Raw genomic sequence first — 14,684 nt, 5'->3', positions numbered from 1 at the left:
GAGATAGACCCCGTTATCCTGAAAAAATAAAAAATGATGTTCTGGATTAATAGTTAGAACATTTGATTTACAGTATATACACACAACTGATGAGCAATAGCTTTGCTAATAATTCATAAAGCTTTGTTTTATCCATCTGGGGAAGATCTGAGACCGGTATGATGAAAAAATTCATGATATGATATGATTATGATATGATATGGTAATGATTCGTGTGGTTATGAGGGTGGGGTGGCTCCCCCTGCTGGTTGCAGCTGCCAGAGCCGCCTGAGCATGAGCTTGGTAATGCAGCCGACTGGGCCGTAAACAGCCCGTAACAGACTGTGACGTCTCACAGAACCCACCTCGGTGACCCCCCAGTGTCTGCAGTGGGAATGGGGCCTCATTTTCATCTTGGGCTCTGCTCACATTTGGGTTCCTGTTGCTATGTCACCCCTGCAACCGGTAAGTAAGAACAGATGAAGGAATATCACCCTCATTTTTGGTGTCAGGTTATTTCCAAGCTGGATGAGACTGAATGTCACGTCCTTGTAAAGACTCCATCAGCTTCAGGAGGTGAATGAGAGCTTGCAGACAATGCATTCATCTGTTTCTTCTTCAACAAAACATTGTAACTTGCTGAAACCGGTGCATGATCTGTTAATGACAACGATCATATATGTGTTCATGGTAAATATGAACTGTCTTTCACAGGCTGTATATGCACAGGTATCAAAGGGATGAAGTATTTGATCCCCTTCCCTGAATTAACTCCTGCATGGCTGTGGGGCAGAAATCCACATGGGTCATTTCCTGTCTACATAGCCGCTGCCAGTGCTGCAGTGAAGTGGAAAGGTCAATAGTGAAAACTTTAGGCAAAATTGAGGCGTAACACGAGATGGAGGAACAAGTGAAAAACACCCTAGCAGTGTGAAATGAACAAAAATAAATTCAAAGTATTTTTGTGTTGTCTGGTTTCAATTACAATTTTATAACTCATAGCTTTTATATCCTTTAATTTCATTTGATCAAATTACTCTCTCTTTCCCCCCTTTTTGATGATTAAATGCATTTGTGTTTTATAGTATCTTGCGTAGTTTATCTTTTTATCTTAGTTCACTTTAAACCATTTTATTTATTTAGCTGATCTACTTTGTGCGTATTGAGACCATTAGCAGGTGGGCTTTAGGACCCAGGGCTGCAGGAAGGGTTTGCCTGGAGCTGGCAAAGCAAGCAGAGCCGGGAGAGCCACCTCCCACACCCTCCAGTGAGGGAGCAGCCCAGCATTTTTCTGGCTGACTTCTGGCAACCTTGGTTCGGAGACACCCCAGCCATTACTGTCCGAGCAGAGTAAGAAGGGAATCCACAGGAGGAGCACAGACTTAAAAGCAGGATTCTGACAGGTACTGATGTCATTTAATCTCTTTTCACATCTCTGTTTAAACATCCCACCCCACTTTTGTTTTCTCTCCCGTCTCTGTCACTGTCACATCCCCTCTGTGAACGGGAGCCCCTTAACGGCTGGTCAGGCCCCACCGGGACAGATTCCATGTGCCTGTGATATCAGACCACTGCAGTCCTACTGACAAAGTGCTGCTGTGGAACTTTTCTGCTGGTTTGCAGTAGTTCAGTCGGGAGTAGTCTTACTAGTTGAAGTGGGAATGGCAGAGACTTCCTGTATGTTTAACAACTGAACAACTGGGAGTGACTAGTTTCAGTTGTGCATGTCTGCAGCGCAGTCTATATTTACATGTATTCGGGTGAGAGTGTGTGTATCAGTTCTGTGTGTGTATATGTGCTGTCCTTGTTTACCACAGATGGCTGGCTGCTTTACCTTTCCAGCATGCCTGTGTTATACTTACTGGCAATCTCTGGCCTGATCCCAGATAATGGATTTAATGTTGACTTCCTGTGTGATGAACTTTCGTGCGCTGCATCACTTCCTGTTTGGTTTGCCTCTGCCTGTGTGAGCCGTGGCTGTTTTATGAGTGATAAACGGTCTTCTTTATCACCACAGCCACAAGAGCACTGAAAGGCAAGGATGTTAGCTTCACAGGCAGTTTGTCTGCAGTGGTAGGTGAAGCTGACTCTGAGGGATCAGCAAAATAATTTTCTGTAGGTGCAGTTTTGTTGTCAAGTCTATAAGAAATAAAAAACACCAATATATCAGGAATGAACTACCAGAAAAGAATGAAAACCAGCATGTTATTATAAATTGATTGGATTGTCTGCTGGATTTACCTTCTCAGTCTTTGGCAGCCATCTTGGATTTTGTGTTTGCAAACCTGCACACTCATTTCATCCAAATAAAAACTATAATATAAACAGGACTATGTTTCTAGTGAGTGGTATATTATGTATAACTGCCACCTTCATCTCTGTTCTGTTATTGGCATTATGTTAAAAACATCTAAACTGAAGGCCCCACAAGACAGTCCTGTTTTTCTTTTCGGGCCACTTGGCGGGGGGGGGGGGGGGTTGGACCTGCTAAGGCCCTGAAATATGACAGTTCAGGCATCAGTAAAGGCACCAGTGTTTCCAATTGGCCATTTTCGGCAGTGAAGGTCCATTTAAGTGACTGAAATGGCTGATGCTTTGTATCCATGGTAACGCAGTATGTCACACCTGATGGATTTATACTTCTGAGATGTACATAAACTGACTGCATCTTTCATGATATACAAAATTATCATTTTCTGTCTGGAGGTACACTACAGGTCAGAAGTTTGGGCCTACCCTTGGATTTAAAAAAAAAAAAAAAACGATACACTGCTTTGTCAAACTTTTATTACAAGAAAATATTAGAAATACTTAAAACAAATGTAACTGAATGTTTTTCAGTATTTTATAGTTTGTAGTAACACATCATTTGGTTTTGAAGAAGACATATCAGGTCTGTCTTTAGCACACTGACATTCACTTTGTATTGGAATTTTGTTTACTAATTTCAGAACTTGATTTGCTTTGGGCGTCTCATTATTGTGGCTTAATAAACTAAACGATAACCACTTGTCTGCCTTGTCCCAGATCAGTTTGTGAGAGGTTCAATGCACTGTCTGCTCCTTGTTTCAGTCTTCTGTTGGATCTTCTTCTGCATCACAACTGATGTTAGAATTTTTATGTTTGTAATGGTTAGAAGGGCAAAGTTAACAATTCAACAGAGGGCTCAAATTGAAATTTTGAGTGAAGAAGGGCTCCCTCATTGCGAAATGGCCAGAAAGTTAAATATCTCTAAGCATGGAGCGACCTGCTGTTTACAGAGAAAAGGGTTGACAGTAAGCAACAGTGACCAGAAATGGTCTGGAGCAAGGAAAGTGACAAATTCTGAAAGTCAACACTTAGTTGTGACGTGCAAAAGAAATCGGAAGATGACTGCAGAGGTCTGAGGGCTGCGATTAATGTGAACAGAGGGAAACCGGTATCTCTTAATATAGTCAAGCAAAGACTGAGAGCAGCTGGACTGCATGGTCGAGTTGCTGCCTGAAAACCTTTACTTCATGATGTTAACAAGAAAAAGAGCAAACTGCAGGCTTAGCAACACTAACACTGGAGTATTCAGGACTGGGAGCAGGTCTTCCGAACGGATGAAAGTCCATCCATGGGACGATTTGGACCAACATGTTTAAAATGAACGTCTAGCAAATGAGACAGAATTGTTTGTCTGCTTGAAAAGGTGCAGGGAGGGTTTGGACACAAGTTATTTCCAAAAACTGCTGTAAAGGATGCTGCTGTGATAAAGGGAAGGGCTGGTTATTTTGATTAAACTCGTACTTTGACACTTGCATTCATTAAGATTAATTCATTAAAAAAAATAATTCATTAAAATGCACTTATGATGCACAGTAAATTGTTACATAACACTTCAGAGCCACACGGTTACATTTAAGTATTTCTAATATATCCTTTTAATAAAGGTTTGAAAAAGCAGTGTATGGTTTATTTTTTAAAAAGTTGGAGGATGGGCCCAAACTTCTGGCTTGTAGTGTATATTGGGATCAGTTTAATTGGAAGAGTTGTTTGGGAGGAAGTCCATCCCCCATTGTTTTGTGTCAAAGTGTGGCTGTGCTGCTCAGATTTTATAGTGGGAAGGTGAGATTTGTCTTTGGTCAGAGGATCCAGAACACAGAAAGAGGTCACAAGCAGGGTGGCCATTTTAAACTAATATGTGAGAATCCTGTGACTCTGTCCTGTGCGATGAGGTGGATAGATGGTGTTTTAAGCATGGAGCTCAGTACGACTTAGCAGGAAGTCTATGCTGAAGCTCGAAACAGCTTCGTTAAATCAAACAAATACTTTCATTCCTGGGCTAAATACATCTTGCATATTTTATTTCTAACTACACTTGTCCCATAATCCTTTGCAGGATAGTGTATTTGTTAAACACTAGTGGTAAAGAAGCAGATGCTGATGAATAGTCATGTAGACTTTGTTCGAATATGTCACTGATTTTGGTTCTAGGGCGACCATGACGTCGCAGGGTGAGCACCATGATCTGGTGGGGACACTGACAGGTGGCACCTGGACCAAACCCACGTGTCCATGCTGCACCTCCCTCAATGTGGAGCCCCTGGTCCTGATGCAGTTAGCAGAGAATGTTGACCCCGTCACCAAGAAGTGGATCATCTCCCGCCTAGAGGCCCCCGTCAGAGATGGGGGTGAGCAGAAGGGAGATGAGGTGTAATATGAGGGATGTTAGTAAGGGGGGGGGGGGCAGCAGTGTCACAACATGGATGGACCCATTTGTTGCGCCCCCTGCAGGAGCACAGCTGCTTGTGCACTCCGGAGAAGACGACATTGGAAACGTAGTGGTGCTCTCTGCCCCACGCTGTACTCAGCTGCATGTGACGGAGGGCCTGGGCATCTGCAAGCCCTACAAGGACGGGAACATGACTCCCTTTTCCTACCATGACCGCAACAATTTCAGCAACGTCGGTATGAACACAGTGCAGTTTGATAAAGGCGATACTCATTGACAAGTGATAATAACCGACTGTCGATGCTGACTGACAGGTGATGTAGACTGACTGGTGTTGTAGACTGACATGATATAGACTGTCTTTTGATGGTGACTGACAAGTGAGGTTGATGGACAACTGATGTAGACTGTTGAGGTAGACTGTTTGTGTAGACTAACTGTTAATGCTGACTGACATGTTATGTAGACTGACTGGTGATTTAAACAGACAGATGATGTAAAATGTCTGTTGATGTTGACTGACAGGAAAGGTCATTGGACCGGTGATATACACTGTTGATGTAGACTGACTGTTGATCCTGACTGACTGTTGATACTGACTGACATGTTACATAGATTGTTGATGTCAACTTTCCTACACAGACGACATGCAGGTGTTCCTCACGCTTGCTGAGCGTCAGTACGTGGTGAAGTACCAGTTGAACTTTGTACGTGCCAAGAAGGACCGTACCATTCCAGGGGTCCCAGAGTCCCGCGGGGTCCTTTTCGCCAGAGAGAGCCTCTGTGAGTCTGTGGGTGGATACACCTAGATCACCAAAGAGCATATGAGTGTGTATTCTCTACACCTGTATTGTGTGTTTCCTGTACACCAAAGAGAAGTGAGTTTGTATGTGAGAGTGTGCTATGACTGTTCCTACAATTTAGCTGATGTGCAAGTGAGTGTGTAGGTGCATTTTCACGTACATTTATCTGATTCCTGAATATCAGTAGAATGTCATTAAGAGACTGCTTTAGTGCAATGCAAAGCATGCTAATTCCTATAAAATTGAATGGCAGTAAGTCATTCATGTCAGGTTGTATTAGCTACACTGGGTAGGAGGGGAAAACCCCCTTCCATTGCATGGCCCCTGCCCCTCTCGCTCTCCTCTACTTCTTCCCTCAACCCTTGTCTCCCCTATTTGCAGTTCGGAAGCTGGAGAAGCTGGGCATAGTCAAGGCCGTGATTGCCCTGCATGACCAGCAGAAGCTGGGTGCCCTGGCACAGGCCTGGTATGCCAAGGGGCAGCTCTTGGGCCAGCCGCTGGGTGAGCTGGGGGAGGGTGGCAGGAAGTGGACGGTACCCTACCATGGGTTGAGAAAACTACGATTTCCTGAGCAAAAACAATAAACAGATACCTTCATTGTGTGGCTTAGTTAGTGAGCTAATAGGAGCTACAACCCAGACAGTCTTAGAACGTATTCAAAGTTAGAGCTGAAATTATACTCCGATGAGCCAAAATGTGTCATGACGTCGACCCACATGTCAAGCGAATGATGTCGAGTATCTTGTATGTGTCAAGGTCTGGGATATATTAGATGGGAAGCTAACATACAGTACTTGTGTTCAACATGTTGAAAGCAGACGAAATGTGCAGGGATAAAGATCTGAGTGACTTTGACAAGGGCTAAATCATTAGATGACTGGGTCAGAGCATCAGTGGAACAGCAAAGCTTGTGGGGTTTGACATTAAACATGTCGACCGTAAGTACCAAATGTTAGCATGCCATCTAATACATCTCAGACCGCAACATGCACTGTTTTTATGAGATAGTTGCCATTATTCACTTGACAGGGGGGTGGTTACAGTATTCCTGCTTGTTGCTGTATGTCAAATGAGCCTTTGGTCTGAGATGATTGGCAATACAATACTGAGTGACTTACAGTAGAGGGAGGGGTTGTAACTTATGTGCACTCCTTCAGATTTGAGCCCACAATCTTTGCAGTCTTAGGACAATGCACTACTTTTTGAGCTACAGGAGCTGGATGAAGAGAACTGTAAAAAAACATCAGCTATCAGTCTCCTCAGAACTGTATTTCCAGTACCAGAGAAAACCTTGTGAACATTTATTTGATGCATTTTTATTGTAGATATTTACACTTACATTATGAAACTCTCTTGTTTTGACCTTATAAAGGCACAAAGAAGCCATTTTAGAAAAGGATATATTATTATATGACAGTTAGTGCTCTATTATAAAAAAGTGATTTATGCCTGTGTGGTGACATTCCTCTCTACTATCCAGACTCCATCCAGGCCTACTTTGGGAGCTCAGTCGCCTTCTACTTCAGCTTCTTGGACTTCTACACATGGGCCCTGGTACCACCCGCCTTGCTGGGGGTGGCCCTCATGCTGCTCCCCATGTTGCGCAGGATGGCCGGCGGGATTAATACGAGGGAGGGGCCGGAGGAGGGGGAGCCCTCCATCAGTGGGCTGGCAGTGCAGGCGGTGTTCAACATGCTCTGGTCCACGATGGTGATGGAGCTTTGGAAGAGGCGTACCGCCAGCCTGACCTACCAATGGGGGACCATGCAGCTGACGGAGCACTACGCTGAGCCCCGGCCTGGGTACCATGGGCCCCCCGGGTGCAATCCTGTCACCGGTCGGCCTGAGGCCTGCTTCCCCGACTGGCAAAGGCAGTTGCGTGTGGCGCTGGTTTCGGTGCCTGTGGTAGGCTTCTTCCTGGTCCTGGTGGCTCTGGGCATGGCCAGTTTCTACTACTGTGAAGCGCTGGCCAAGAACTTCTATACGAGCTACGATTCCTGGCTTATGACCCCGGTGCTCTACTTGCCCTCAGTGGCTCACATCGTGTATGGCAACATGCTGGGGACCCTGTATAACAATGTGGCCCAGGCACTCAGTGAATGGGGTAAGGAAATGCTGGAATGGCCTGTGGGTGAGGGTGGGGGGAGACTTGGAGGCTGAGGGTGTGGGGGCCAAGTGTAGGAGGGAGATAGTAAGGACAATAATTGGCAGATGTGAGAGGGAAACCAGGTATAGATCTGTGCTCAAGTGTGGAAAAGGGTGCTTCTCACTGGCTGAGAACTGAGGAACCCTGGAAGCTGCTGTCTGATGCTTTCTCTTCCCTTAGAGAACCACAGGGATGAGTCTTCTTACCAGAACTATCACACCACCAAAGTCCTAGTGGTTAGTACTTTTGATTGCTCACTTTGCCAGACTGGCTGCTGTCTCAGATAAGCCCTTCTAATTCTGGTCGGGCTGATAGCATTTGAGATGAAGAGACCAACTTGTTTTATCTGCCTGATTTCTCAGATCCACACCTGCTCCCAACTGTTAAGGTACCTGTGAGCTCAGAGCATTATAGTGATGAACTTCTCTGTCTCTTACAGTTCAATTTCTTCAACAGTTTTGCTGTCTTGTTCCACATTGCCTTTGTCAAACAGGACCTTCCTTTGCTGAGAAAGGTAAGAATACCCTTTAGTTCAGATGCTTTATTAGCATGTACCTGAGTGAGGAGTTTAGATGCTCAGTTAGCATGTACCTGAGTGGGGAGTTCAGGTTCTCATTTAGCATGTATCTGAGCGAGGCGTTCAGATGCTCTATTAGCATGTACCTGAGTGAGGAGTTTAGATGCTCAGTTAGCATGTACCTGAGTGGGGAGTTCAGGTTCTCAGTTAGCATGTACCTGAGTGAGGCGTTCAGATGCTCTATTAGCATGTACCTGAGTGAGGAGTTCAGATGCTCAGTTAGCATGTACCTGAGTGAGGAGTTCAGGTGCTCAGTTAGCATGTACCTGAGTGGGGAGTTCAGGTTCTCAGTTAGCATGTACCTGAGTGAGGCGTTCAGATGCTTTATTAGCATGTACCTGAATGAGGAGTTCAGATGCTCAGTTAGCATGTACCTGAGCGAGGTGTTCAGGTGCTCCGTTAGTGTGTACCTGTGTGAGGAGTGCAGGTGCTCTCTTAACATTTATCTGAGTGAATTCAGGTGCGAATGAACCTGTTTGATTGCATCAGCGATGTCACCAGGTGAACAGTTGCTTCCGTGTTGCTCTGTGTTTGACAAGCTCTCTGTCTCCAGCGACTGGCTTCTCTGCTGATCATCACCCAGCTGGTTAATCAGTGCAGTGAGGTTGTCATCCCTTTCCTGGTGGACCGGTTCTTCAGCAGCTCTGCAAACAAACCAAAGGAGGACGACCCCGAAGAGGACCAGCTACGAGCTCAGGGCCGCTTGCCCGCTTTTCCCGTGAGCTCTCACTCCATTGCATTCCTCTCTGATTCATGCTGTTTCCCATCCCAGTATCTCCATAGGCATCCTGCAGTGTGTATGCTTGATGAGTGTATTTGCATTTGTGGTATTTCTGGAGTTGCCTTTTCCTGCTTTTTACTGGACATATGCAAACACCTACGCTGTAATGATACTCATTTGACTTTATTCTCGTATTACTGCAGAGATGAGGTATAGCAACAATACAGTAATGATAAATAATATAATAATGACACTGCAATGATGATGTAGTAATGTAATAATGTCACATACAGAAACCTTGAAAGGCAAACACAGCACTGTCTAAAAACAAGCCTTGCCTTCTTTCCAGATATGGTAACAGTATGTGTTTATATATACACGTGTGTATCTGTGTGCATTCCAGGGCCTGTTCCCAGAATACCTGGAGCTCCTGGTGCAATATGGGTATTTGAGTCTCTTCTCCTGTGTGTATCCACTCACCGCCCTGCTGCTGCTAATCAACAACATCACAGAGATCCGCACCGATGCGTTCAAGATCTGCAGGCTTTTCCGGAAGCCGTTCTCTGCCCCTGCTTCCGACATAGGGGTGTGGCAGGTGTGGACTGGGGTGGGGCACTGGGTAAATGGGCTGGGGGTGCAAAGACTGACTGGTTCACATAGGAGATGTGTCACTTGAGATAAGCGAACATCTTAGCTTTTGACTATTATGTAAAAATCAGGAAAAGGTGCTGGCTGCAGGGGGCATGAACCATTTTAAAGACACGAGTTACACAATGGGGACACAGAGCCTCAGACAGTGGCAAACCACAGCAAGGTGGATCCCCTGGAGGGCAGGAGGATAAACAAGCCCTGTGTCTTTGACTTTGAATGTACACATGCCTTAGGCCATCACATGTAGCAGTAGGCAAATAGATACAAATGTTAGCACTGTGTACTTGCCAGTTACTCCTGGTAACTGCTGTTGATTAATTTTCATCACATTACCTCAGTTACCCATCCACACCCTTCTCTTATGACCATGCAACACACCCTGCATCTATGGTCAGTCCATCCCCAATTAGTTACACCCTTATGATCTTCTATTTGATACGAAATGTTGTTTGTTAAAACAGAATGTCATTTGTACCCATCTGCCTGTGAATCTCCCTTCCTCTCTCCCAGTACGCCTTTGAGATTCTTGGTTTCGTCTCCGTCGTGTCCAACTGCTGGCTGTTGCTGTTTTCCCCGGGGGTGAACCAGCTGATGCAGGAAACCGGCTTCAGCAGCCATGGTGCTCTCATCTTTGCCATCATGTTGGAGGTAAGGGGCTCTAGAGATGGAAGCAGGGTGGTGAGAAGGTATTACAGTATGAGAAGGTGGAGGAATGGGGGGTGAGCAGGTATTACAGTATGAGAAGGTGGAGGAATGGGGGGTGAGCAGGTATTACAGTATGAGAAGGTGGAGCACCATGAGGGTGAGGAGATATTACAGTACGAGAATGTGGAGGAATGGATGAATACAAGCAGACAACAGAATACAAGCAGAAGACTACTCAGCTCTATTCAAATACCTGCTTAAACAAAAAAGTCTTTAGTTGCTTTATAAAAGGGTCAACTGACTCGGCTGAGTGCGACGCCAGCGGGGGAACTTCCCGAAAGCCTTAGTGAAACAGACTGAAAGGCACAATTAGTTGGGTACCTGAGCCGACTATGAGGCCATATTGCCCAGACCTAAGTGCCCGATTGACTAGTTTGAGAAAGATGGAAGAACGGGAGGGTGAGCAGGTATTATAGTATGAGAAGGTGGAGGAATGGGGGGTGAGCAGGTATTATAGTATGAGAAGGTGGAGAAACAGGAAGGTGAGCAGGTATTATAGTATGAGAAGATGGAGAAACAGGAAGGTGAGCGGGTATTACAAATGTAATAAAGTATGCTGATAAAGTTGTACAGAATAGGATACAGGAAAACTGGGAAATAAGTTACTGGACTTTGGACTGTTTACTTTGGATCTTTGGACTGTTATCCATGGATGTTACTTCCATTTAGGCCACTGATATCATGGCTTACACTGATTTTTCTGAACAAGCCTTTTAAAAACAAAATTGACTGCCTCACATTTGTTTCACTCTTCGTGAAGCTGCATGTATTAATTGGCCTGTCACCGTATGTTTCATTTTGTGGTATGTTCTGATATCATGTATCCTGTGGGTTCTGTATATGTTAGAAAACACATTTACCCAGCACCTGAATGACACCACAAATCTGACACCATAAGAAGTGACTAGTTTTACTTTGATTGAGTAGTTAAGCACCAAGGCTGGGGTTTTCCTGCCATTGATATATAGTATCATGGAGTTCAAGGATAGAGCAACTTCTGGTGTGAAGTATATAGATGTACAGTACTGTGCAAAAGTCTTAAGCAGCCAAAGATAATGATGGTGAAATGGTCTTTATGTTACTGTAAAACTATGTTAGTATGCCTGTCAAAGTTTGTCAGCTTAGCCATTTCAAAACCTCTGTTAAAATTACCCCATTATTTCCAGCAACCATACAATACACCCATGTATTTTATTTACTTGACCTCTAGCACACCTCATATAGCTAATCAATATCTCATTGACTTTTTTTTAAACTAACTAATTAATTAATTAAGTGAGCTGGTGGTGAAATTTAACAAACACATAGAATGGCTGAGGTGTCCCTGAGGAGAGGTACCTGAAGCAGGGTTCATCTAGCCATCCAAGTAGATATCAGTAACTTTTTGGAGAACAGAAGAAATTTTTACTAGTTTTTATTGTGTTACTCTTAATTTGCTCATGTTCTAATGTTAAGTTGTGTTTTTTAAGCAAATGTGCACCTACTACCCAGATACCCCTTGTTAACCTGAGGTGTGGCATTTCTTGCAGAGAATGAAAGCTGCAGGCTTGTGTCTGCAGTTAGGCCATGATCTGCACTAAAGGGGTTGACCAGTAGAGGGCATTACTGCACTCTTTAATTTTAGTTATGTCTGATGAGGAAACAAGAGGCTGAATTCAAGCGTCCATCTTAACCACAAGGACAACTCGCAGGCTCGTAGACTGCATGTATGCATGCGTGTGCTCCTGTGTTCACGTGTGTGCACTTCCATGGTGATGCGGCATTGACACTGCCCCTCGGGTGTTTAATTGGGTCTCATTTAGGACCAGTTTCTTTGCTCATAAGTATGTTTGTGTTGTGTACCTCTTTGTGTGTGTATGTGTGTGTCTCTCCAGCATGTCCTCATCTTAGTGAAGATGATCGTGGCCTTTGTCATCCCAGACGAGCCGGATTGGATCAGCCTAAAAAAACAGCAGATTGAGTTTCGTTCTGTGCAAGCCCTCAAACAGCAGGTCGGATGAACACACAGCTCTTAATGTAGACAAGCTTTTAGTTGAACCATTATTTAAAGGTTACTCAGTTGCTAAAAAGAAGCATGTAATTGAATAACTACATGACACCTACATGACACCTACATGAATACATGAGCTCAGTTGTTGGGTTGACTGCGGCTTCTGTTTGTTCTATCCTTTAGAAACGGCGATGAGAGCAACCAGAGGAGGGAATGGGGTAGTTAAAAACAGCCGCCCCACTTTTAGCAACGGTACTGAGGTGGAGTAGAACGGCAACTAAGAAGAGAAGAACAGGGTGGTCACCAAACCCAGGAGAAAAACACAACTCTTATTATGGGATATGAACTCAACTCATCATCTCCCTCTGGAGGACATATAGTGTTACTGGCTCAGATGGCATGTTATTAATTAAAATGGGGGGCAGGATAGTGTATTCAGTGGATAAAATGTGTCAAATGAGGCTCCTCAGAGAGAACCTCAGTATTTATTCTGAAAAAAGAGTGAATCTCTTGAAATTCTTTGGGCACAGACTGTATATTTGAAATGCATGTAAATGCTATAAAAATGCTTTTAAGAGTATATAAACTCTTATAAACACATTGCTGACAGGGTTGTATTGTATATGTTGTAGTGCAAATTTTATTTTTATACCTCAACAGTGTGATGCATGACTGCATACCGTATATTTTGGTTCTGAGACCATATATTTGTCAAAAACACCCAATTGGGGTTATTGAGAACTGCTGTTTGGCCAAAGCCATCTACATAAACAAACAAACAAATAAATACATGTTAATGTCATAAATATGTAACACATGGTTGCTAATAAACACAGAGTAGTTACACACAAAAAAATGTTTACTTTTCACCTTTGTCATTCTGTGTGATACAAATGCATTTTTCAGACAGGAGCCTATGTCTGTTTGTAGTATATGAATGCTTAAGCCACTGACATTTACAGATATTGTATACTGCAAGATTAAATAAAACATGTGGTTGGTTTACTTTTTTATAATTCTATCCCTCACTATGATCCCATAATAGATGAGAGGTTGTGGAAGTTGATGAATGGATTAATTAATGAATGTAACTAGGAATATATGTCTTTAGGTAGCAATTAGGAAACTGGAGAGACAGACTGAAGTGAAAACTAGAAACAGGCAGAGAAACAGCAACAAGGTGCAATGGTGAAAGGATGTATCTTCGGCAGGGAGACTGAGATTGAGGAAAAATGTGTCTCGTGAGAAATTGAGGCTGAGAAAGGATGCTTCTGTAAATAAGACAAGTTGAGACAGAAAAGATGTACGTTTCACAGTGACAGATTGAGAGAGAATGTATCTTTGGCAGTGAGACAAGTTGAGATTAAAAAAGGATGCATGTTTGAGTGACATAGATCAAGAAAGGATGCATGTTTGACAGTAAAATAGATTGAGATTTAGAATGTATCTTTGGCAGTGAGACAGACTGAGAAAGGATGCATGTTTGGCAGTGAGACAGCTCAAGATTGAAAAATGATGTATCGTTGACAGTGAGACGGGTTGAGACTGAGAAAGGATGTATCTTTGGCATTCAGATGATTGACTTTACAAACTTCCAGGTGTCTTGCCTATTCTTGCTTTATCCAGTCTTCTGAGGGTTACTCTCCAATGTTGTGTTTCTTCATAGGCATTTTCCCACCAAGGTCAGTCCAGTGTACACCTGCCTGCCATGTGCGCCTCTTTCAGGTGGAGCAGTGTTACCACCTCCATGTCTGCCTGGGGTAGATTCTTCCTTTACATCACAGCGCTGTGATGTTCAGTGCATAGATGTATATTGACCACACATGCAGTGTCATATTTTCATGCGCTATATATAACTCTCATTTAAAACCCAGGAAAGCCATGTTCAACCACCATGGTATATATGATCAAAGCCTTTGTGGACAGTGAAAACAGTGCTGTGGAAACCAAAGGCCTGCATTGTACTTGCCCCGTGGAAACTTCAGGTTGAAAGCTGTGGAGATCTCTGATGGTTTTTCTAAATGTAGCATGCTGTATCCGTGTCAATCTGGGACCAGGGGAGGGGTTGGTTTCGGGGGGGGGGTTCCCCCTTCAGGTACGTCAAATGTACTATGTAGATATGTTTTTAAATGATTCTGTGGATGATTAGGCACGCCTAAATCTGAACAAATCAATAAGCACACACACTAGGGCACCCCCCCCCCCCACCCAGCAGGGTGTGGCCTGACCAAATATCTGCCATTTATTGCTTACGCCGGATTTATAATTTACAAAAGCAATAATAGCTGTGATACATGTGCCACTGTGATATTTTATCATTCATGCTGCCATTTGCACACTGGGTAAGACTGTTAAAGTTCCATATTTAAATCTCACCCTTTGCCACTCCTAGTAATAATAAGCACAACAGAGACAA

General features: G+C 43.8%; 1 protein-coding gene across 2 annotated transcripts; it reads left to right on the top strand.

Moving 5' to 3' along the window:
* The first annotated feature begins 1,195 nt into the window (after positions 1–1,195).
* Positions 1,196–13,273, top strand: ano10b (anoctamin 10b). Of its 2 annotated transcripts, XM_023841689.2 has the most exons (13): positions 1,203–1,382; positions 4,438–4,634; positions 4,738–4,911; positions 5,318–5,458; positions 5,860–5,979; positions 6,959–7,582; positions 7,805–7,860; positions 8,064–8,138; positions 8,755–8,919; positions 9,326–9,517; positions 10,084–10,221; positions 12,153–12,269; positions 12,452–13,273. In XM_023841689.2, exons 2-13 carry the CDS (start codon positions 4,445–4,447, stop codon positions 12,461–12,463), a joined length of 2,004 nt encoding a protein of 667 aa, XP_023697457.2. In that variant the 5' UTR covers positions 1,203–1,382; positions 4,438–4,444; the 3' UTR covers positions 12,464–13,273. The 2 variants fall into 2 exon arrangements, with proteins under 2 accessions (XP_072554488.1, XP_023697457.2); XM_072698387.1 differs by lacking the exons at positions 12,153–12,269; positions 12,452–13,273 and adding an exon at positions 10,360–12,146 and having other exon boundaries at positions 1,196–1,382; positions 10,084–10,277.
* Positions 13,274–14,684: the final 1,411 nt, after the last annotated feature.

This window comes from Paramormyrops kingsleyae, chromosome 13 (genome assembly GCF_048594095.1).
Source record: "Paramormyrops kingsleyae isolate MSU_618 chromosome 13, PKINGS_0.4, whole genome shotgun sequence".
NCBI classification, from domain to species: Eukaryota; Metazoa; Chordata; class Actinopteri; order Osteoglossiformes; family Mormyridae; genus Paramormyrops; species Paramormyrops kingsleyae.
The sequence above is the reverse complement of the archived record's forward strand: the minus strand, read 5'-3'. Positions and strand labels throughout refer to the sequence as shown.

Bases quoted from the DNA above. Each gene is read 5' to 3' on its own strand.
- ano10b (XM_023841689.2), top strand. From the start codon at position 4,445: ATGACGTCGCAGGGTGAGCACCATGATCTGGTGGGGACACTGACAGGT. The intron at 5,459-5,859 runs GTGAGTCTGTGG...CCCTATTTGCAG, and splicing joins TTTCGCCAGAGAGAGCCTCT to TTCGGAAGCTGGAGAAGCTG. The intron at 5,980-6,958 runs GTGAGCTGGGGG...TCTACTATCCAG, and splicing joins GCTCTTGGGCCAGCCGCTGG to ACTCCATCCAGGCCTACTTT.